The 24,806-nt window shown below is 43.8% G+C and overlaps 1 protein-coding gene across 1 annotated transcript in view; it reads left to right on the top strand.

Annotated features, from left to right (window-relative positions):
• Positions 1-4,740: 4,740 nt before the first annotated feature.
• LOC111975393 (rho guanine nucleotide exchange factor 25) overlaps positions 4,741-24,806 on the top strand; it is a 55,282-nt gene continuing 35,216 nt past the window's right edge. The window contains exon 1 of the mRNA XM_070442895.1: positions 4,741-5,169. Within this exon, the coding sequence (XP_070298996.1) occupies positions 5,076-5,169 (94 nt within the window). The 5' untranslated portion in view covers positions 4,741-5,075. The remainder of the gene's footprint in view (positions 5,170-24,806) is intronic.

Here is a 24,806-nt window from a genome sequence, read left to right on the forward strand (position 1 = left end):
CCTCTAATTAAGAGCCATACCAGGCAACCCTAAACCAACATAGAAACACACAACATAGAATGCCCACCCAAAACTCACGCCCTGACCATCACACACATACAAAACAACAGAAAACAGGTCAGGAACGTGACATTCGCTTCCTTGGGCACAGGGACTATGGTGGTCTGCTATATGAACTGTAACTCAGTAAAATATTTTTAATTGTTGCATGTTGCGTTCATATTTCTGTTCAGTATAAATCGTTTTCATACTCATCAAACCATTCAGTGACTACCCGTACCCTGTGGATGGGGTCATTGTCATCCTATGGTAGCCAAAATAACGGCCTGCCCACCCTTTTTATACATGACTGTCACGACTTCTGCCGAAGTCGTTGCCTCTCCTTGTCCGGGCGGTGTTCGGCGGTCGACGTCACCGGCCTTCTAGCCATCATCGATCCATTTTTCATTTTCCATTGGTTTTGTCTTGTCTTCCCACACACCTGTTGTCAATCCCATTCATTACCTGTTGTGTATTTAACCCTCTGTTTCCCCTCATGTGTTTGTCAGAGATTGTTTTATGTCAAGTGTTGATTCTTGGTGTATAGGTGCGCGACGGGTCCTCGTACCCATGTTTATTTTATGTATGTATATTTTCGTGTTTGGAGCATGTTATGTGGACATTTATTAAAAGTCTCCATTTACACTTCGTTTAACTCTCCTGCGCCTGACTTCCCTGCCACCTATACACACACGACGTTGACANTTAACCCTCTGTTTCCCCTCATGTGTTTGTCAGAGATTGTTTTATGTCAAGTGTTGATTCTTGGTGTATAGGTGCGCGACGGGTCCTCGTACCCATGTTTATTTTATGTATGTATATTTTCGTGTTTGGAGCATGTTATGTGGACATTTATTAAAAGTCTCCATTTACACTTCGTTTAACTCTCCTGCGCCTGACTTCCCTGCCACCTATACACACACGACGTTGACAATGACCCTAAGCATGTTGGGCCCATTGTTTAATTAACTCAGGAATCACACCTGTGAGGAAGCACTTGCTTTCAAAGTGTTTCCATTATTTTGGCAGGTAGTTGTATCTTCTTCCATGGAAGCTTCAGTACGGTAGCATTACTGTAGGCTTAAGAGCCATATCATAGCACTGCAAGGCAATAGGTAAACATCTATGCAGAATTACTGGTCAAAGTAGAAATATAGAGCGCTACATGCAACTTTGGAGGACTGGATGGCTCCATATACTTAACAAAAGATCCAGCCCCTGGCTGACACGCCCTCTGAGATAAACAGGTTAACGTTACATAGTTCCAGACAACATTGTGCTGCTGCCCTGACAGTGTATTTTCACAAAGACATTCCACAGATGAGATGAGACCACTTATTCTAGGGCTGAGATATAAACTGGCTTGTGGCTCAAACGTTTCTAAAAGCTTCCTTGGTTAAATGTAATCTTTCCAGACACAAATCACCAGATCCAGCTTGAGTCTGATTTAATTTTGTCTAATTTAATTTTGTTGCGTGCATTATCCAGTCTGTTGGCTTAATGCATTCAGTAGGCTTGACTCTGTCCTGAATCTCTCTTGGATTGAAGACTTCTGAGATCAATGAGGACTGACTACTGCCAGGTGAGGAGAAGTGGAGAGCAGAGAGGGGATTCAGATGGACACAGAGACMTAGTGAGATCCTGAGACTGGGAGGCCGGGTAAATAAGGAAGTGGGGATTGAGGATGGTAAGGGGGTGTGCTGTCAAATCTAGTAGCCCTCTATCAAGGGTCAGTTTGACCTGTCAATCAGAATCAAATCAACCATCAACTCTAGTGGGTCACACAAAAGTATTTCMGGTGGACTGCATGGATCCAAATGGATTATATGGTGCAGTGATTTGCTTCACCACTAAGTGGCAGCATCAGACCCAGTCTGTGCCATGGGTTGAGTCCCTCGGCTCCTTGCTGCAGACAGGGCAGGTAAACACATAGAGGGGTGCCTGCCTGTCTGCAGCTGGAGGGCTCCAGGCCAGAGGTCCCTCTGTGGAAAGGGTTCTACCTGGAACCAAAAGGGTTATACCTGAACTTAAAGGGGTCCTTCAAAGGGTTCTCTTATGGGGATAGCCAAATAATAATTGTTGGTTCTAGAAAGCACCTTTTTCTCTAAGAGTGTAGGGAGAGAAATCAAGACACTTTTCCTTTGCCAGGAGTTGGATGTGGTTTCAGGAGAGTGCAGGAAATAAGAAGTGGGACAGGGGCTGGGGTTGGGTCAGGGGGCAGATGTTTATACAGTTTCGAATGGGAAGAAAAGGCTAATATGGCAGTGTTTAGATTTCAGAAGCATGGTTATTGGAAAAAGGTCAAAGCTTTTCAGGTCACTTGGTTTGTCATTTAGGCAGGGCTTTTAAAGGGGCTTAATTGGATTGCCACGGGACCAAGCACATTGCGATATTTTTATAGCCGTAATCTCCTGGGGGGATTGTGATTGTCCACCCATGAACGAGACAGTCAAAAGAGAGAGGAAGTGAGATAGAAAGAGGATGGATATATACTGAGAAAAAATATAAAAGCAAAATGTAATGTGTTGGTCCCATGTTGGGGCGGCAGGTAGCCTAGTGGTTAGAGTGTTGGACTAGTAACTGAAAGTTTGCAAGATCAAATCCCAGAGCTGACAAGGTAAAAATCTGTCGTTCTCCCCCTGAACATGGCAGTTATCCCACTGTTCCTAGGCCGTCATTGAAAATAAGAATTTGTTCTTAACTGACTTGCCTAGTTAAATAAAGGTAAAATAAAAAAATAAACATGTTTCATGAGCTGAAATAAAAGATCCCAAAAATCCCACATGCACAAAAATATTATTTCCCTCACATTTTTTGCACAAATTTGTTAACATTCCTGTTAGGGAGCATTTCTCCTTTGCCAAGATAATCCATTCACCTGACAGGTGTGGCATATCAAGAAGCTGATTAAACAGCATGATTATTACACAGGTGCACCTTGTACTGGGGACAATAAAAGGCCACTCTAAAATGTGCAATTTTGTCACACAACACAATGCCACAGATGTCTCATATTTTGAGGGAGCATGCAATTGGCATGCTGGCTGCATGAATGTCCACCAGAGCTGTTGCCAGAGAAGCTTGCCTCACAACTGCAGACCACATGTAACCATACCAGCCCAGGACCTCCACATCCGGCTTCTTCACCTGCGGGATCGTCTGAGACCAGCCACCCAGACAGCTGATGAAACTGTGGGTTTGCACAACCAATTAATTTCTGCACAAATTGTCAAAAACCGTCTCAGTGAAGCTCCGCTGCGTGCTTGTCATCCTCACCAGGGTCTTGAACTGACACATAATTGCTCTGTAAATACAAAACATGTATCTAAAAGGCATGATAGAATAGTGGAAAATGAGTGAGAGAACTAGATACAAAATGGACTGAAAAGAAATGAGAGTAGAAAATGGATTGCCAGAGATGAGAGATGTGAAAGAGATGAGAGAGAGATGTGAAAGAGATGAGAGAGAGTGATGTGAGTGGTACAGTGTGAGTGAATGGGCTGGTTGGTATGTAGTGCAGTCAGTTATGGTGGTTGGTGGTAATCAGGCTGAGCATCCCAAATGGCACCCTATTCCATCCGTATAGAACATTTCATTTGACCAGTGCTCTATGGGCCCTGGTTAAACGTAGTGTTCTATAAAGGGAGTAGGGTGCATTTGTGACAAGCCCAGACTGAGCGTTGGCAAGGTTGGCACAGGCTGGGCAATCAGCATTATTTCTGCTCCACTTTAATGTAACCATGTTACCCCATACATTGCGATCTTCTGTCCTCTCGCTTTCACTTTTTCCCTCCCTATCTTCTCTTATTTTATCTGTTAAACTGTTTCATGGGTTCTATGTTGAGGACTTCTTTGAGGCCTGACTTGGTCTGATCCTATGTTGCAGTTCTCAGATTTAGTCAGTACCATGTTTCCCACTTGTCATTGTCCTTTCTTAGGACCTCAGAAAAAAAACGCACATTTTTTTTCACTGAAAGCCCAAGTCGTTCCCATCATTTTTTTAGTTGCCCTCCCACTCAAGTCAAGTATGTGTCTGTGTTAGTGTGTCTGTGAGTGTGTGAACTATGTGGTTATCTTTGTTTGTGTGTATTAGGTTTGTGCATGCCTGTGTTAAACTTGTGTGTGTGTGTGCGYCTGTGTGTGTGTGCTRCTGAATGCTGTTGATATGCACACGTGTTTACATTCAAGCGTCTGTAAATAAATGAGCCTCCTCAAAGATGTCGCCCTGGACTAGACATTTTATATACACCCAGTTATAAATATTGAACTGTATCATTCCTTATACTCTAATCAAACATTTAGGCAAAGATATATGCACTTACATGGAAACCTTAACAACACTACCAGGAATAAACGAGAACAGAAAGTATACAGTAAACAGGTATACCATGAGGCCAATTAACAATGAGTATTATAAACAACATACACTTTCCACAAATGGAGGACATAGGAAGAGAAAGAGTGAGGCAGGGCTGCCAAGGTAATGTCTGGGTGAGAGAAGCAGACACTGGGTAAATGAGAATGAAACTTGTATGGTATGGTGAGGGAGAATGGGAAGGATAAAAAAGAGAGGAAAAAACAAGGGGAGGGAACTACATGCTGGAATAGCCAGCGAGCAGAGCTGTAGACTCCACCTTCCTTTCCTCTCTCCATCCCATCTCCTCTTCCTGCCTCCCTCTCTCCTTATATTTGTCTCTTTCTCTCTCTCTCTCTCTTTCGCTCTCTCTCTCACACATACAGAATGTTAGCCCACTATCTAACCACAGAGAGAGCTCAGTGAGTCGTGGAAAGCATATTGTTTCTCTACGTCTCTCTCCCTCCCTCTTTTACTTTTCCACATCTTGTCTTTGGATATCCTCCTCCTGCTTTGGGACTTAACAGAGAGTGGAGCAAGCTTTCTTTCCTATTGTCAGATTTTTTTATACTGATCTCTTCTGGGGATTACCACAGGAATGCATTTGTGTATTTGTGGGTGAGTGTGTGTCCTGTGCCATGCCCRCCCCTGGACTTTTCGGGACAAGCGGTAGTGAATCAGCATGAAGGGGGGTCACCATCAGCGGGGGTGCGGATGTCAACACCTCTTCCGAAAAGTGCTGGCCATGTGTGGCTGCTGCTTTGCCCGTGTCCGAGGTTGGTACATCTCTACGTTATGTCCATCATTTTAACCTAGCTACTTCTCTTCACTTTACTGGTCTCAGATGAGATGGGAGTTTAGTTTGCTTTCCCAGTTATACGTCAGGTGGTCTAGGCAGTCGTGAAGTCTGTGTTTTTCCCTCCGAGATGGATGGCAAGTGATAAAAGTAGAGTGTTCTTCAGCTGGTCTGAGATCAGATGATGCAAGAGAATCAGCAGAGCTCAATCATTTGTTGGTTGATATTCAATCTGTTTTCAGGCCAGGTAACACTAGTAAAGGGGCACCATTAAGTGTCGCTTACTCTTCTCCACTGTCCTATGCTGTTGTTCTGTGATCAGATATTGAGACAGAGATGGTGTGTGTCACTTTTACTAATGCACTGCTACTGATTTGGGACCTCTTATAGCCTCAACTTTACTAACCAACTCTGAGCATAACCTCCCTCCTGAACCCAATGGAATCTGAATACCGCTCTTCTTGACTTCACTTTCTTTTTGAGGGCAGTTCTCTCAAATATCAGTCTGTCTGTCCTTACTCTTAGCTCCTCAYTCCTTTGTACTCTTCTCTCCTGCTCTCTCTACGGGAAGAGACAGTAGAGGAGAATTGATAGTGATGTTTTGCTTTTTGCTCAGACTCCAACTCCTCCAAAGGAAATTAAATTAAACACATTTGGGTCCTGGTTGTGTTTGCTCTACTCTGGTGTTTGCAGGAGACACGGTGCTAGTCGCATGCTGTGAGCTGTGCAGTGTGTGAAAATATATCATTTTAGACATAGTGTTAGAGAGAATATCAGTTAGGTTATATATAAAGTTAGCTATTGGGTTTAAGTTTATTGGCTTCAAGTTCCTTGGTGTCCACATCACCCACAAACTATCATGGTCCAAACACACCAACACAGTCGTGAAGGCACAACAACGCCTATTCCCCCTCAGGAGACTGAAAAGATTTGGCATGGGTCCCCAGATCCTCAAAAAGTTCTACAGCTGCACCATCGAGAGCATCCTGACTGGTTGCATCCCCGCCTGGTATGGCAACTGCTCGGCATCCGACTGCAAGGCGCTACAGAGGGTAGTGCGTATGGCCCAGTACTTTACTGGGGCCAAGCTTCCTGCCAACCAGGACCTCTATACCAGGCGGTGTTAGAGGAAGGCCCTAAAAATGGTCAAAGACTCCAGCCACMCTAGTCATAGACTGTTCTTTCTGCTACCGCACGGCAAGCGATACCGGAGCGCCAAGTCTAGGTCCAAAAGGCTCCTTAACAGCTTCTACCCCCAAGCCATAAGACTGCTGAATAGTTCATCAAATGTCTACCCTGACTATTTCCATTGACCCCCCCATTGACCCCCCCCCCTTTTTTGTAGGGTTTACATATACACTGTGGGTTCTATTTTAACAAACCTAACACAATAGTAAATCTTAGCACTAGCGATAGAGCTATAGGATCCGAGGGTGTGTCAGAAATATTTTTGTTATTTTCACAGTGGGGATTATTGGTGTGGTGGTGTGAAAGGTCTGGGTTTTGTTTCATAAACAAGTTGTAAGTAGAGAACGACCAATAATCGGCCGAGATAATATACCGGGCCGATTTTGGCCATTTCGAGTCTATCAGCCATTCTCTATAGATTTTGCCTATAGTCCATCTACATAGCAAGGCTGCTGTTATGCCAGCCGCCACTCATCGCCTGAGCCACAAACACTGCAGAATGCCGAGGAATGTCTAGCTGCGAGAATAAGCAGCAGCAAGCGATCTCATTCTCCAACAGAAAAGTGCAGTATTCAGAAATTGAACTCCTTTTACAAATATTAGTTTAGTTAATTCACTAATAATAAGTCTTGTGTACGTGCCCGGAAATGCATGCAATAAGCAAACTAGCTAAGCAGATAGCTATGTGACCTGTTAAGAGTAGGATAACTAATCCTTTCATCTGTGGTGTTAGCTATCTAGCTACTATGCTAGTTAGCTGGCTAGATAAACATGGTGCTAATTTATCAGATAGGAGCTACTAGCCAACGTTAGCTGGCTATCATTTTGAACATGCACCATTTTCGGCAACGAGMCATTTCTGACTTAGGGTGTAACGTTAGCTATTTACTGGTGTGCTGATCTGACCAGACGCAATTGTATCTGTAAATTGACAGTTGAATTAGATGATAGTTGTAATAGGGAAAGGGTTTTAAAATGCCTAAATAAAGGTTGCCAATATGTTTCGCCACGTAGGAATCTACATGTTTATGGACCAAGAAAGCTGTAGATCAGCGCCTGTGTGCGTTTTCACTTCTCAAACTATGGGCAGATATGAGTCATTCATACAGAACGTGCATCGTTGTTTCATTTTTCCCCTACCCTCTCTCTCCTTGTTAGATATTATGCACATTCGTGGCTTGGAAGCAAATGCAATCGCCATTGAGCTAGTTCTCATAGTAGCAGTAAACGGCACCAAATGATATGAGCGATGGAGCGAGATGTGAGAGCGGAGTTACAACCTTGCTCTATACAATCGTAGCAGTAGGATCAAGTTACAATCTGCCTATTTTTTGACAGATAGCTGAACTAGCCAATTGAGTTGTTTCAAATGTTGTCCTGGCAGCTGAGTTGTTTAGAGATGCTATGTGCGTTAGTGCGTTGTAGCCTACAGTAGTTTGTTAAATAGCCGACAGAAACTAAATGTAGGCCTATCCCATATATTTTTAAAATATGTTTACTGTCCACGTTTTTCTAAGTAATTTCTTGGCTTCAATATGGAAAWATAYTGTTAAACATAGCATTCACACTGATATAGGCCTATTGCAAAATGCATTACGTCTGAGCCATGGACAAGCCAAACGTTGTCAATAAGCAAGACGGTGAACAATTCTAATCAAATTATTATAAAACGAAACAACTTGTTTTAAATAGGCTATGTTTAAATACAGTTACAGGCAACATGATTGCTCGCGGTGGTCATATAATATTAAGACAAGGTATATGGAGGGTTTTAGCCACATCCAAACTTTTCACAGGAGCTGGAAAAAGATCCAATATAAAGAGAAAGGGGGGATGTTCACTCACTGCTCCCAAATGTATATCGCTATAGTCTACCATTGCCGTTGATATGGCTAGCAGTAACTTTGCCACGTGAAAAGTAAACAAAGTAAAGTCAAATGGCCTACAAGTGGATTCAGCACCGTTGACAAATTCCCGCGATTTAACAGTTAGGTCCAACAGAGGAAAGTGAAAGATGCATTTTTTTWAAACAAAATTATAAATAAAATCAATAAGCAGTCTTTTTAGTAAATAACTAGATGTTCCTAAACAGACTACCTACAGTCACTGACACCATTCCAACCGTGGTGCAAGGGTTGGAAAATGTACAAGTCGAAATTGCAAATCGGTTGACACTAGCGCTACCTTAAAGCCAGTCGAAAATAGAGCCCTGTGACTCTGATCAGGGATGGAGCGTTTACATAGATGCTGTGACTCTGCCTGGTGATGTAGGGTCTAAACAGACACACAGAGTCAGCGATACGTCTCATCTGGAACTCTGCAGTGTCTCGGAATGTGCTGCTCTCGGATCATTGGAACATGGAAACGCTTGAGTCACAGAGTCACTCTGCCTACATTCCTTCACCCCAAAAAACGTACCCCCCCCCCCCACACACACACACACATACACATACACAAAAAAATGTTATGTCCTGTTTCCAAGAATAGAAACAGGATTTATGGGGCCCTGTGGTGAAGAAATGTTATGTTCATTATTTTCTGACTGTCCACAGAAGCCCAGAGCTGATGACTGGTGGATAGAAAAATGCTTCTGTGCTCTAACTTTGGGGCTACAGGTTCTGTGGTGTGGCAACCGTCCAGTTCTGAGGCACATATATCTTTACGTCAAACAGTTGGTTATTGGGGCAAATAACATAATAGGTTGCTGACCACTGTGGTCTATTAGTATGCTGTGGACTTTACTAGAGTTTAAATAGAACATAGACCTTTGACCGGTGTGATACTCTCTCCTCTTTTTGACTAGAGGTCCTCTCATTTCATCAAAGCTCTGCCTTCGGTACCATATAGCAGTGCTGTGATCCTGCCCTGGCAAAGGAGCCGTACAGGAGAGCTCTCCTCTCCATGAGTTAAAGATGTCACAGAGCTCCCTCCCTGCCAAAGTAGACACATTCATTTCTAATACAGTAACCAGGCAAATGTTATTACTCTTGTAACCAAGGCTGTGTGTGTGTGTGTGTGTACATGTTTAAGTGTGTTTGTACAGTGTAGAGATAATCTCCTCTCTCTCTCTGACGACCCTGTTTTGATTCATTTCCTAATTTACCACTGGCTAAATATAAAGGTACTCAGGCTCGAGGCAGATCTGCTGCCTGGCTGACTGAGGATTACATCCGTCTAGTCCTCGATCCTTCCTGCACACATCCTCAAATAAAAACCAACACACATACACACACATGCATACATGCATGCACACAGATTGCCGCTCTAACAACCTATTAGGGGAGCGCATGTTAACCTTTTAACATGTCAGTATAGAGATGACCTGCAGTGCATTCGGAAAGTATTCAGACACCTTCACTTTTTCCACATTTTGTTACATTACAGCCTTATTATCCCCCCTTTCCCTTTCYCTTTTTCTAAAATGGATTAAATACACATTTTACTCATCAATTTACACACAATACCCCATAATGACAATGTAAAAACAGTTTTTTTTTTGAAACATTTAGAAATGTTTGCAAATGTATAAAATAAATATATATATTTACATAAGAATTCAAACCCTTTCCTATGAGATTTGAAATTGAGCTCAGGTGCATCCTGTTTCCATTGATCATCCTTGAAATGTTTTGACAACTTGATTGGAGTCCACCTGTGGTAAATTCAATTGATTGGACGTGATTTGGAAAGGCACACACCTGTCTATATAAGGTCCCACAGTTGACAGTGCATGTCAGAGAAAAAAACAAGCTAAGGAATTGTCCATAGAGTTCCGAGACAGGAATATGTCAAGGCACAGATCTGAGGAAGGGTCCCAAAAAATGTTGGCAGCATTGAAGGTCCCCAAGAACACAGTAGCCTCCATCATTTTTAAATGGAAGAAGTTTGGAACCACCAAGACCCTTCCTAGAGCTGGCCGCCCGGCCAAACTGAGCAACCGGGGGAAAAGGGCCTTGGTCAAGGAGGTGACCAAGAACCTGATGGTCACTTTGACAGAGCTCCAGAGTTCCTGTGTGGAGATGGTAGAACCTTCCGGAAGGACAACCATCTCTGCAGCACTCCACCAATCAGGCCTTTATGGTAGAGTGGCCAGACGGAAGCCACTCCTCAGTAAAAGGCACATGACAGCGCGCTTGGAGTTTGCGAAAAGGCACCTCAAGACTCTCAGACCATGAGAAACAAGATTCTCTGGTCTGATGAAACCAAGATTGAACTCTTTGGCCTGAATGCCAAGTGTCACATCTGGAGGAAACCTGGCACCATCCCTACGGTGAAGCATGGTGGTGGCAGCATCATGCTGTGGGATGTTTTTCAGCGGCAGGGACTGTGAGACTAGTCAGTATTGAGGGAAAGATGAACGGAGCGAAGTACAGAGAGATCCTTGATGAAAACCTGCGCCAGAGGGCACAGGACCTCAGACTGGGGCGAAAGTTCACCTTTCAACAGGACAACAACACTAAGCACACAGCCAAGACAACGCAGGAGTGGTTTCGGGACAAGTCTCTGAATGTCCTTGAGTGACCTAGCTAGAGCCCGGACTTGAACCCGGTCGAACATCTCTGGAGAGACCTGAAAATACCTGTGCAGCAATGCTCCCATCCAAGCTACAGTAACAGAGTTTGAGAGAATCTGCAGAGAAGAGTGGGAGAAACACCTAAAATACAGGTGTGCCAAGCTTGTAGCGTCATACCCAAGAAGGCTTGAGGGTGTAATCGCTGCCAAAGGTGCTTCAACAAAGTACTGAGTAAAGGGGCTGAATACCTACGTAAATGTGATGTTTCAGTGTTATTATTTTTAATACATTTGCAAAAGTGTCTAAAAACCTGTTTTTGCTTTGTCTTTATGGGGTATTGCGTGTAGAGTGACGAGGGGGTTGATAAAAACAATTTTATCTAATTTAGAATAAGCCTGTAACGTAACAAAATGTGGATAAAGTCAAGGGGTCTGAATACTTTCCGAATTAACTGTATATGTATACTTTATCAACAGCCACATTTTTTTTTACACGTAATCATTGTTGTGTGTGTGACAAATTATATTTCTAGGGAGTGAGTAAGACCTTTAAACATGTCAACATACACAAGGCTGCGGGGCCAGACAGATTACAAGGACGTGTGCTCCGKGCATGTGCTGACCAACTGGCAGGTGTCTTCACTGACATTTTCAACATGTCCTTGATTGAGTCTGTAATACCAACATGTTTCAAGCAGACCACCATAGTCCCTGTGCCCAAGAACACAAAGGCAACCTGCCTAAATGACTACAGACCCGTAGGACTCACGTCCGTATCCATGAAGTGCTTTGAAGGTTGGTAATGGCTCACATCAACACCATTATCCCAGAAACCCTAGACCCACTCCAATTTGCATAACGCCAGCAGGAATCCACAGGATGATGCAATCTACTATTGCTAACTGCTCACACCCCTTATGAGTCCCAGCGAGGCCTGGACCAAATAAGGAACAGGCTTCCTAACTGTGAAGGGAGAATAGCATATTCACGGGCGTTGAACTATAGCCTAGCTTTCTCAACTACCACCTAGATTAGCCCTAGAGCACATCACTCACGTAAAGAGCTAAGGATCCTGGGACTAAACACCTCCCTCTGCAACTGGATCCTGGACTTCCTGAAGGGCCGCCCCCAGGTGGGATGGGGTAGGTGAGCAACACATCTGCCATGCTGATCTCAACACACTGGAGCTCCCCAGCGGTGCGTTCTCTGTCCCCTCCTGTACTCGTTCTTCACCCACCACTGCATGGCCAGGCACGACTCCAACACCATCATTAAGTTTGCAGACGACAACAACAGTGGTAGGCCTGATCCCCGACAACAACGAGGACAGCCTATAGGGAGGAGGTCAGAGGACCTGGCCGGGTGGTGCCAGAATAACAACCTATCCCTCAACGTAACCAAGACTAAGGAGATGATTGTGGACTACAGGAAAAGGAGGACCGAGCACGCCCCCATTCTCATCGACGGGGCTGTAGTGGAGCAGGTTAAGGCTTCAAGTTCTTTGGTGTCCATATCAACAACAAACTAGAATGGTCCAACACACACCAAGACAGTCGTGAAGAGGGCACGACAAAGCCTATTCCCCTCAGGAAACTAAAACGATTTGGCATGGGTCCTGAGATCCTCAAAAGTTCTACAGCTGCAACATCAGAGAGCATCCTGACTGGTTGCATCACTGTCTGTACGGCAATTGCTCCGGCCTCCAGAGCCGGCGGCAATCGGCCTACGAGGGTGCGTATGGCCCGTACATCACTGGGTCCACATCGACGGGACAGTAGTGGAGAGGAAGTGGAAGTTTTAAGTTCCTCGGCGTACACATCACGGACAAACATAATGTCCACCACACACAGACAGCGTGGTGAAGGCGGCGCAGCAGCGCTTAATCCTCAGGAGGCTGAAGATATTCTGCTTGTCACCAAAAACACTCACAAACTTTTACAGGATGCACAAACGACCGCATCCTGTCAGGCTGTATCACTGCCTGGTACGGCAACTGCTCCCGCCCATAACCGTAAGGCTCTCCCAGGGGTAGTGGGAGGTCTGCACAACGCATCACAGGGCAAACTACCTGCCCCCAGGACACCTACACCACCCGATGTCACAGGAAGGCCAAAAGAGATCATCAAGGACAACAACCACCCAAGCCACTGCTGTCTACCCGCTATCATACAAGAGCGAGGGTCAGTAACAGGTGCATCAAGCGGGACCAAAGAGACTGAAAAAGCTTCTATCTCAAGGCCATCAGAAAGCTGTTAACAAGCACCAATGCACCAATGAGGCTGTGCCAACATACTGACTCAACCCAGCCACTTTAATAATGGAAAAATGGATGATAAAATCACTTTATATAATTTTACGATACCCACATGTACTCATCTCATCATTACATATCTGTAATTAATCTGCCTCTTTCCATATCAAGACGTAATTGGCATACATAACAATTCATATATTTTTATGTACATATTCTTATTTATTCCTTTACACTTCTGTGTATAAGGTAGTTGTTGTGAAATTGTTAGGTTAGATTACTTGTTAGATATTACTGCATGGTCGGAACTAGAATCACAAGCATTTCGCTACACTCGCATTAACATCTGCTAACCATGTGTATGTGACAAATAAACTTTTATTTTATTTGGGTCTAAGCTGCCTGCCATCCAGGACCTCTACACCAGGCGGTGTCAGTGGAAGGCCCTAAAAATTGTCAAAGACTGTTCTCTACTACCGCATGGCAAGTGGTACCGGAGTGCCACGTCTAGGACAAAAAGGCTTCTGAACAGTTTTTACCCAAAAGCCATAAGATGCCTGAACAGGTAATCAAATGGCTACCCGGACTATTTGCATTGTGTGCCCCCCCCCAACCCCTCTTTTTACGCTGCTGCTACTCTCTGTTTATCATATATGCATAGTCACTTTAACTATACATTCATGTACATACTACCTCAATTGGGCCGACCAACCAGTGCTTCCGCACATTGGCTAACTGGGCTATCTGCATTGTGTCCCACCCACCACCCGCCAACCCCTATTTTACGCTACTGCTACTCTCTGTTCATCATATATGCATAGTCACTTTAACCATATCTATATGTACATACTACCTCAATCAGCCTGACCAACCGGTGTCTGTATGTAGCCTCGCTACTTTCATAGCCTCGCTACTTTCATAGCCTCGCTACTGTATATAGCCTGTCTTTTTACTGTTGTTTTATTTCTTTACTTACCTATTGTTCACCTAATACCTTTTTTGCACTATTGGTTAGAGCCTGTAAGTAAGCATTTCACTGTAAGGTCTACACCTGTTGTATTCGGCGCACATGACAAATAAACTTTGATTCGATTTTTCCGAGCCACCGTGCTTCTGCACCTGCATTGCTTGCTGTTTGGGGTTTTAGGCTGGGTTTCTACACCTGCATTGCTTGCTGTTTGGGGTTTTAGGCTGGGTTTCTACACCTGCATTGCTTGCTGTTTGGGGTTTTAGGCTGGGTTTCTGCACCTGCATTGCTTGCTGTTTGGGGTTTTAGGCTGAGTTTCTGTACAGCACTTTGTGATCTCAGCTGATGTAAGAAGGGCTTTATAAATGAATTTGATTTGATATTAAATTATTCTCACACTGGGCCAAATGAGTAGGCATACAATAGTACATTTGGTCCAGTGTCAGTTAGCGTCAGTGTAGAGGGCGATATGTCTTTGCTCTCATCATAAGGCCATCTCTCTTGTTTTATGAGCCATCAAAAGCATTAGGCTAGCCATGTGGAGAGATAGATCCAGAGTAATGGAAGCCACATGATGAGAACACAGACTGACGGCAGACAGACAGTGAATAGTCTCTTTCACAGTACAGGCTAGATTGTGGTGGTGATAGGTCATAAAATAAGTGGGTTGCGTCCCAAATGGCACCCTATCCCCTATATAGTGCATTACTTTTGACCAGGGCCCATAGGAATAGGGTGCCTTTAGGGACACGGACACAGTTGTTTTCATCAAAGTGCAGGGAGGTGCCATATGAACAAGTGCTCTGTGCCGTAGTGCAGTAAAGAACATCAGGCTGTTATAATCTGACTTCTGACTGGGACGATCCACTTCTGCACCACCAAGATAACACTGATCTATTAGAGAGCTTAATGCCCAGTGTGTGTGTGGGGGGGACGGGAGCGGGGGAGACGGGACGATTAAAGAGCAGCTCTGTCCATGCTGCAGAGACAGAGACACTGCAAATAGAAGGTGTGTGTAAATACACACACAGACAGACATTTGGACAGGGAAGGGACGTCTAGTGCCTTCGGAAAGTATTCAGACGCCTTGACTTTAAACAAAAAATATGTTACAGCCTTAATATAAAATGGATTAAATAAATAAAATCCTCAGCAATCAACACACAATAACCCATAATGACAAAGCGAAACAGGTTTTTAGAAATTTTAGCAAATGCATTAAAAATAAAAAACAGGAATACCTTATTTACAAGGTGCAGCAACACACCCCATCCAACCTGACAGAGCTTAAGAGGATCTGAAGAGAAGAATGGGAGAAACTCCCCAAATACAGGTGTKCCAAGCTTGTAGCGTCATACCCAAGAAGACTCGAGGCTGTAATCGCTTTCCAAGGTGCTTCAACAAAGTACTGAGTAAAGGGTCTGAATACTTATGTAAATATATATTTTAGTCATTTATATTTGATACATTTGGTAAAATGTCTAAAAACCTGTTTTTACTTTGACATTATGGGGTGTTGTGTGTAGATTGATGAGGGGAAAAACCTATTTAATACATTTTAGTATAAGGCTGTAAGGTAGCAAAATGTGGAAAAAGTCAAGGGATCTGAATACTTCAAAAAGGCACTGTAAACTTATGTGCACACTATAGAGGGATAACTCTAGCAAGCATTGTGTCGTGAGGGAGTCGTAATATACTAATTGAATAGTTAATGTAGAAGGACAGCATAGTCTCTAGGCCATGATGGAGATCCCAGTGTATTCAACCACCATTCCTCTTGGTGAGCTCCTATTTCTCTCTACTGTAATTATCATAAAGCCTGTCAGACAGTGAGAAAATGCTCGTGTTAATGTGACAGTGATAATTAACGCTGCCTGCCTGGCGTTTTAAAATAACCCTGTCTGAGTGAGGTCACCATCACCATGGTATTAAAGTGTGTATACTCAGAGAGAGAGAGAGGGAGAGGGGATGGGTCTCCTTATCCGCCACCCTCCTAGCTCTCTCTCTGTCCCGTGGTAAGCCTGGTTCTGATTTTATGTGTGTGTTATTGACATGGCTGAGTGTTAGGGTCCGATTTGTCTCTTCTTGGAGCTTTCTATCCCTCTTTCCACCCTTTCCACTCTCTCTCTCCTCTGTCTTTCCATCCTCCACTCTTAGGACACTCTCCTCGTACTTGTAGTTTTCTATTCCTCTGTGTCTTCCTGTTGATCCTTGACCTCTATTCCCTTCCCAACCCCCTGGTGTTTGTTAGTCATCTCAAGACTCTCTCCCCCCTCCCCACTCTCTCGCTCTCTGTCGCTTCCTTCTCTCTGTCTCTCCCTCACTCTCTCATCCTCTCTCTCTTTATCCCCCCACCCTTCTCCCAGTTCATCTAAGGAAATGTAATGTGACTGTCTGTGTGTTGATGTGAACATTGTTCAGCAGCTGTTGTCTGTCAGTGACCTCAGTGTCAGAGATGCAATCATTTGTGTGCATAAATAGGGGGGGAATGCCCAGTGATGTCACTGCATTTTCTCTCTTTGTCATCAGCTTATAAGGCAAAATCAAGTCCCCTCCTTTCATCATGGAAAAATCTGTAGGGGAGACCAGTGTTGCTTGTCACACGTTTTACTCTCATGTGTAGTTCTCAGCACCAGTATATCTTACAAGACTCTTTTCAACGTTAATAGAAAGAAAGGTATTGGGTTGAAATGGGGACCGTTTTTATTCTCATATAGTATTCCAACATGGAGTTATAAGCCATCAAACACACTCTGTCCACTGTTGACAACCAGCCCCATTGCGGGGTTGGTTGTCGCAAAGTACGGGGTTGGTTGTCACAATGTTTGCTAGTAGCTTATTCCTTTTATAACAGGGGATATGAAACAATATAATATACAGAGTCTTAGAAAGCCTTTTGATGGAACGATATTCCTAACAAAATTCAGCATTTAATGCCTTGAGAAAGACATATGGCCGTTTGAATAAATGTGTGTGTATGCGTGTGGGTGTGAGACAGAACAAATGAGAGAGAGGCAATAAACCCAGATGGCACAGATTTCTCTGCCCAACGGATGTATACATGATGCATCGGGAAGATGCAGTTTAGACATCGTTTGCTAATTGTCAAGACGTCTCACAGATGTATTTTGAATATCTACATTCTATATTCTACATCGTTTATACGTCGGCCATGTATCAACATCAACCAGACGTCTCTTCACAATTCCAAAGTCCAGAACAGACTTTGGGAGACGCACATTACTACATAGAGCCATGGCTACATGGAACTCTATTCCACATCAGGTAACTGATGCAAGCAGTAGAATCAGATTTAAAAAACGGATAAAAATACAGCGAGGACTGTGAAGAGACACACACACAGGCACAGACACATGCTCGCACATACACATGATAAGACATGCACTCTACATACACATGGATTTTGAATTGTAGATATGTGGTAGTAGAGTAGTGGCCTGAAGGCACATACAGTTGAAGTCGGAAGTTTACATACACCTCAGCCAAATACATTTAAACTCAGTTTTTCACAATTCCTGACATTTAATCCTAGTAAAACTCCCGGTCTTAGGTCAGTTAGGATCACCACTTCATTTTAAGAATGTGAAATGTCAGCATAATAGTAGAGAGAATGATTTATTTTAGCTTTTATTTCTTTAATCACATTCCCAGTGGGTCAGAAGTTTACATATACTCAATTAGTATTTGGTAACATTGCCTTTAAATGGTTTAACTTGGGTCAAACGTTTCAGGTAGCCTTCCACAAGCTTCCCACAATAAGTTGGGTGAATTTTGGCCCATTCTCCTGACAGAGCTGGTGTAACTGAGTCAGGTTTGTAGGCCTCCTTGCTCGCACACGCTTTTTCAGTTCTGCCCACAAATTTTCTATAGGATTGAGGTCAGGGCTTTGTGATGGCCACTCCAATACCTTGACTTTTGTGTCCTTAAGCCATTTTGCCACAACTTTGGAAGCATGCTTGGGCATTGTCCATTTGGAAGACCCATTTGCGACCAAGCTTTAACTTCCTGACTGATGTCTTGAGATGTTGCTTCAATATATCCACATAATTTTCCTACCTCATGATGCCACTATTGGGAAGTGCACCAGTCCCTCCTGCTGCAAAGCACCCCCACAACATGATGCTGCCACCCCCGTGCTTCACGATTGGGATGGTGTTCTTCGGCTTGCAAGCCCCCCCTTTTCCTCCAAACATAATGATGTCATTATGGCCAAACAGTTCTATTTTTGTTTCATCAGACCAGAGGATATTTCTCAAAAAAGTACGATCTTTGTCCCATGTGCAGTTGCAAACCGTAGTCTGGCTTATAAATGGCGGTTTTGGAGCAGTGGCTTCTTCCTTGCAGAGCATCCTTTCAGGTTATGTCGAAATATGACCATTTTACTGTGGATATAGATTATTTTGTGCCTATTTCTCCAGCATCTTCACAAGGTCCTTTGCTGTTGTTCTGGATTGATTTGCACTTTTCGCACCAAAGTCGTTCATCTTTAGGAGACAGAACGCGTATCCTTCCTGAGCGTATGACGACTGCGTGGTACCATGTGTTATATTTGTATACTACTGTTTTACAGAGTGAACGAGGTACCTTCAGGCATTTGGAAAATTGCTCCCAAGATGAACCAGACCTGTGGAGGTTTACCATTTACCAGGTCTTGGCTGATTTCTTTTGATTTTCCCATGATGTCAAGCAAAGAGGCACTGAGTTTGAAGTACAGTAGCCTGAAATACATCACAGGTAAAACCTCCAATTGACTCAAATTATGTCAATTAGCCTATCAGAAGCTTCTAAAGCTGACATAATTTTCTGGAATTTTCCAAGCTGTTTAAAGGCACAGTCAACTTAGTGTATGTAAACTTCTGACCCACTGGAATTGTGATACAGTGATTATAATGGGAAACTAATCTGTAAACAATTGTTGGAAAAATAATTTGTGTCATGCACAAAGTAGATGTCCTAACCGACTTGCCAAAACAATAGTTTGTAAAAAAGAAATTTGTGAAGTGGTTRAAAAGCGAGTTTTAATGATTCCAACCTAAGTGTATGTAAACTTCCGACTTCAACTGTATATCCTGTTTCCACTGATCATCCTTGAGATGTTTCTACAACTTGATTGGAGTCCACCTGTGGTAAATTCAATTGATTGGACATGATTTGTAAAGGCACACCCCTGTCTATATGAGGTCCCACAGTTGACAGTGCATGTCAGAGCAAAAACCAAGCCATAAGGTCGAAGGAATTGTCCGTAGAGCTCCGAGACAGGATTGTGTGAAGGTACAAATCTGGAGAAGGTTACCCAAACATCTCTGCAGCATTGAAGGTCCCCAAGAACAGAGTGGCCTCCATCATTGGAAGTGGAAAACGTTTGGAACCACCAAGACTCTTCCTAGAGCTGGTCAGGGACATGAGCAAGAACCCAATGGTCGCTCTGACAGAGCTCTAGAGTTCCTCTGTGGAGATGGGAGAACCTTCCAGAAAGACAACCATCTCTGTAGCACTCCACCAATCAGGCCTTTATGGTAGAGTAGCCGGACGGAAGCCACTCCTCAGTAAAAGGCACATGACAGCCTGCTTGGACTGTGCCAAAAGGCACCTAAAGACTCTCAGACAATGAGAAACGAGATTCTCTGGTCTGATGAAACCAAGATTGAGCTCTTTGGCCTGAATGCCAAGCGTCACATATGGAGGAGACCTGGCACCATACCTACGGTAAAGCATGGTGGTGGCAGCATCATGCTATGGGGATTTCTTTCAGCGGCAGAGACTGGTAGACTAGTCAGGATCGGGGGAAAGATGAACGGAGCAAAGTACAATAGAGATCCTTGATGAAAACCTGCGCCAGAGTGCTCAGGACCTCAGACTGGGGCGAAGTTCACCTTTCAACAGGACAACAACCCTAAGCACACAGCCAAGACAACGCAGGAGTGGCTTCGCGACAAGTCTCTGAATGTTCCTGAGTGGCACAGCCAGAGCTCGGACCTAAACCTGAGCTAACATTTCTGGAGAGATCTGAAAATAGCTATGCAGCAACGCTCCCCATCCAACCTGACAGAGCTTGAGAGGATCTACAGAGAAGAATGGGAGAAACTGCCCAAATACAGGTGTGCCGAGCTATTAGCGTCATACCCAAGAAGACTCGAGGCGGTAATCGCTGCCAAAGGTGCTTCAACAAAGTACTGAGTAAAGGGTCTGAATACTTATGTAAATATAATATTTACGTTTTTCAAAATGTCTAAAAACCTGTTTTTGCTTTGTCATTATGGGCTATTGTGTGTAGATTGATTAGGGAAAATAAACAATTTAATCAATTTCAGAATAAGGCTGTAGCATAACAACATTTTGAAAAAGTCAAGGGGTCTGAATACTTTCCGAAGGCACTGTGTATGTTTTTACTATCTCATGAAAAACACAAATTCCACTCATGTCTGTCACGACTTCCGCCGAAGTCGGCTCCTCTCCTTGTTCGGGCGGCGTTCGGCGATCGACGTCACTGGCTTTCTAGCCATTGCCGCTCCATTCATATATCCATTTGTCTCTCATGTTTGGAACTATAATAAAAGTGTGCCTGTTTATTATACTCTGCTCTCCTGCACCTGACTTCGCCTCCAATACACCTATTGACAATGCCATTATTTTGTCATGCTGACAGGAACTGAGCAGGTGGATGAGTTCTTTCAAGTAATTCACACATTTTAATCTTAAATGTATTAAACATAACCCTCTAGATTGGGAGTAATAAGCACTTTGAAAAACAACCCATTTGACAACCAACCCCAGTCTCTCCTATTAACAGTTTAATAGGTCACAATTGAAAGAAATTCTTGGCAATTCAACTGAATGCTGGTGATATTTTTATGCAGTACTTGTACTTATCCAGGCCACTGACTTTTACTCGAACTTGCTCAAGCAACCCAATTTCTCACTCATTTTGTTAATCACACACACAATATTTTATTTCTCTCCTCTCCTCCCCATTCTCTCTTCCCTCTTTTCACTTGGCTCAATAATTAGTGATCTGTTTATAAACACAAAGTGAGAAAGACTGAATATGTTATTGAAATGTTTTGCAAAACATGCTTGGAAACACACAGAGCCCTCCCAGTGAATTTAGTATTCCTCCGACTCCTAAACTACTGCAGCACATAAACTCAGACTTATTACCCATTACGTGTGTGTGTGCGTGTGTGTGTGTGTGCGTGTATGAGCTCATCACTTCCGGGAAATGTACAAATAAACCTGATACAGAGTAATTAAAAAGGAAATGATGGTGATAAAGTGTGGTTGTGCTGGCACTCCCTCGCTGTTCTCATCAGTGTGAAAGCCTCTGCTGTGAGTTAGATGGAACCAGGGGAGTTCTCCTGGTTCAGCTGCTCTTGATGAATTGTCAAGATGAAGCAATACTCAGTATGTTGTGTTCACTGCTTCACCACATTCTGACACACTTTCCTAACACACACCAAATAATGCCCTCTGTTTATGATCAGGGCCTGGACTTTTTCATTTTCTTTATATCACGACTCAGGATATGACCCAGATACAGGCACAGGAGGGCTTCTTGGGTATGACGCTACTAGCTCGGCACACCTGTATTTGGGGAGTTTCTCCCATTCTTCTCCGCAGATCCGCTTTTTTCAGGTTTCTCCATAGATGTTCGATCAGGTTCGGGCTCTGGCTGGGCCACTCTTGGACATTCAGAGACTTGTCCTGAAGCCACTCCTGCGTTGTCTTGGCTGTGTGCTTAGGGTCATTGTCCTGAGCGCTCTGCAGCAGGTTTTCATCAAGAATCTCTGTACTTTCTCAGTTCATCTTCCCTCGATCCTGACTAGTCTCCCGGTCCCTGCCGCTGAAAAACATCCCCACAGAATGATGCTGCCACCACCATGCTTCACTGTAGATATGGTGCCAGGTGACGCTTGACATTCAGGCCAAAGGGTTCAATCTTGGTTTCATCAGACCAGAGAATCTTGTTTCTCATGGTCTGAGAGTCTTTAGGTGCCTTTTGGAAAACTCCAAGCAGGCTGTCATGTGCCTTTTACTGAGGAGTTCTTGGTCACCTTAGCTTGGCCTGGCGGCCAGCTCCATGAAGAGTCTTGGTGGTTGCAAACTTCTTCCATTTAAAAATGATGGAGGCCACTGTGTTCTTGGGAACCTTCAATGCTACATAATTGTTTTGGTACCCTTCCCCAGATCTGTGCCTTGACACAATGCTGTCTCAGAGCTCTACGGACAATTATTTTGACCTCATGTCTTGGTTTTTGCTCTGACATGCACTGTCAACTGTGGGATCTTATGTAGACAGGTGTGTGTCTTTACAAATCATGTCCAATCAATTGAATTTATCACAGGTGGACTCCAATCAAGTTGTAGAAACATCTCAAGGATGATCAATGGAAACAAGATGCACCTGAGCTCAATTTCGAATCGCATAGCAAAGGGTCTGAATACTTATGTAAATAAGGCATTTCTGTTTAAAATGTTTAATACATTTTCAAACATTTCTAAAAACCTGTTTTTGCTTTGTTGTTATGGGGTATTATGTGTAGATTGCTGAGGATAAAAATATATATATTTTTTTTAAAAGGCTGTAACGTTTCAAAATGTGGAAAAAGTCAAGGGGTCTGAAAACTTTCCGAAGGCACTGTATAATACTAAAGAGCAATATTTTGATGCGTTGCACTAGAGTTGGCAGTGGCACTTCATGTGTAAGATGAACGTATTGGATAGGTGTGCCAAGGTGAATTTAAGACTCCTCTGTCTACACCTGGAGTATTGTACTAAACATTCTGACACACACAAACACACACACCCTCCACTGACCGGAAACATCATTTTCATGACATTCCGGTTGTGATCCGGATGGCGTCCCAGCTGTTGCTCTGTTTGAAAAAGGCTGATTACGTAAAGTAAGCATTTCAAACAAACACCATGAACCCGGTCACTCGCTTCACTCAGGCTTCGCACGTCACCACCAGCTCTAAGCACCGCTAAAGGTCACCGCTTCTGAGAAAGCCGCTTCTCAAATGAGACACTTACCAGAGCGTACCTAGCGTATTGTAATACTGTAATATTAATAAGATGGTGCCGTACTGGATGACCACTGTTTTGCGAGCTCCGACCCAACTTATCTAATTTGGTGTTTCCTTTACTTTACTTTCACAAAATGTTTTCCCTATCATTTCTTGTAACCGATTATAACTTTTTACCATCAGATCGGCAGTTACTTACCCCAATTCCGACTTCAACTTCGACTTCGACTCATCTGCCCTGGGCTCTTTCTGTAATTACAACCCAATTTTCTGGGTATCAAGAGGAAACGCCTGCGTTAGAGGCAAGAGAGGGGGAGTCCTGGCGAGATTAAGGCAAAAGGAAAACCGACCACCTCTTCCCTCTAGTCTATTGGCCAATGTACAGTCACTTGATCATAATATGGATGACCTCCGAACTCAGATTTGCTACCAATGGGACTCGATTAACTGCAATATTCTCTGCTTTTATGAAACATGTCTTTCGGACAAGATACTCCCCATGGCTATCCAACTCAATGGATTCTCTATTCGCCGAGCGGACAGGACAGTAGAGTAAGGGAAATCGAGAGGGGGAGGGGTTTGCCTCTTCATCAACAACTAATGGTGTGCTGAATCGAGCGCAGTGGTAATCTCGACTCATTGTTCACCTGTCTTGGAATATCTGATGGTCAAAAGCCGAAACCTTCTACCTCCCGAGGGAGTTTTCAGTTGTTATCGTGACTGTTGTATACATTCCATCTCAGGACAAGATATATAACAAGCTGGCACTTAACAAACTGTACGAGGCTATAAACAAGCAGGAAAACTTACATCCGGAGGCTGCCTTTCTTGTCACCGGCAATTTTAATTCTGCATCATTCAGACATGTGATGCCCAACTTCCATCAGCACGTCTCTTTCACCACTATTGGCAATAAAGTCCTAGACCACTGTTGCTCTACCCACAAGCAAGCATACAAGATCCTCCCTCATCCGCCATTCAGCAAATCAGATCATGAGTCCATACTCCTGCTTCCTGTTAACAAGCAGAAGCAGTACCCGTGACTCACTCTGTTGATAAATGGTCATCATAATCAGAGATTATGCTACAGGACTGCTTTGCTAGGGGAGATTATGTTCTGAGACCCCACCGATAACATAGACGAGCTAACCACCTCCGTCACCGGCTTCATAAGGAAATGCATCGCTGATATTGTCCCCACAGTGAAGGTTCTCTGCTTCCCCAATCAAAAGCCCTGCATTAACACAAAAATTGGCACTAAACTAAAGGACAGGGCTACCACACACAAGACTATCTCAGACAACCCTGAAGCTACGGCCGAGGACAGGAACAAGTACAAGTAGTACACAGCAGAGTAATAAAATGAGCAAAATAACAATATAGGAATAAGGTAGAATCACACACCACACGCTCTGATGCCCGCTGCATGTGGCAAGGGCTACAGTCTATTACGGATTGCAGAGGAAGACACATTCGTGATCTGCCCAACGATGTCTCTATTCCAGACGAACTCAATGCATTTTATACATGCTTTGACAATAACAACACGTACCGTGCTTGCGGGCCACACCAACCCAGAGGCCTGGGTGATCTCTCTCTCCGAGGCCGACGTGAGTAAGGTCTTTAATCAGGTCAACATTCGCAAGGCCTCAGGC

Source organism: Salvelinus sp. IW2-2015, linkage group LG1 (genome assembly GCF_002910315.2).
Source record: "Salvelinus sp. IW2-2015 linkage group LG1, ASM291031v2, whole genome shotgun sequence".
Taxonomy (NCBI): Eukaryota; Metazoa; Chordata; class Actinopteri; order Salmoniformes; family Salmonidae; genus Salvelinus; species Salvelinus sp. IW2-2015.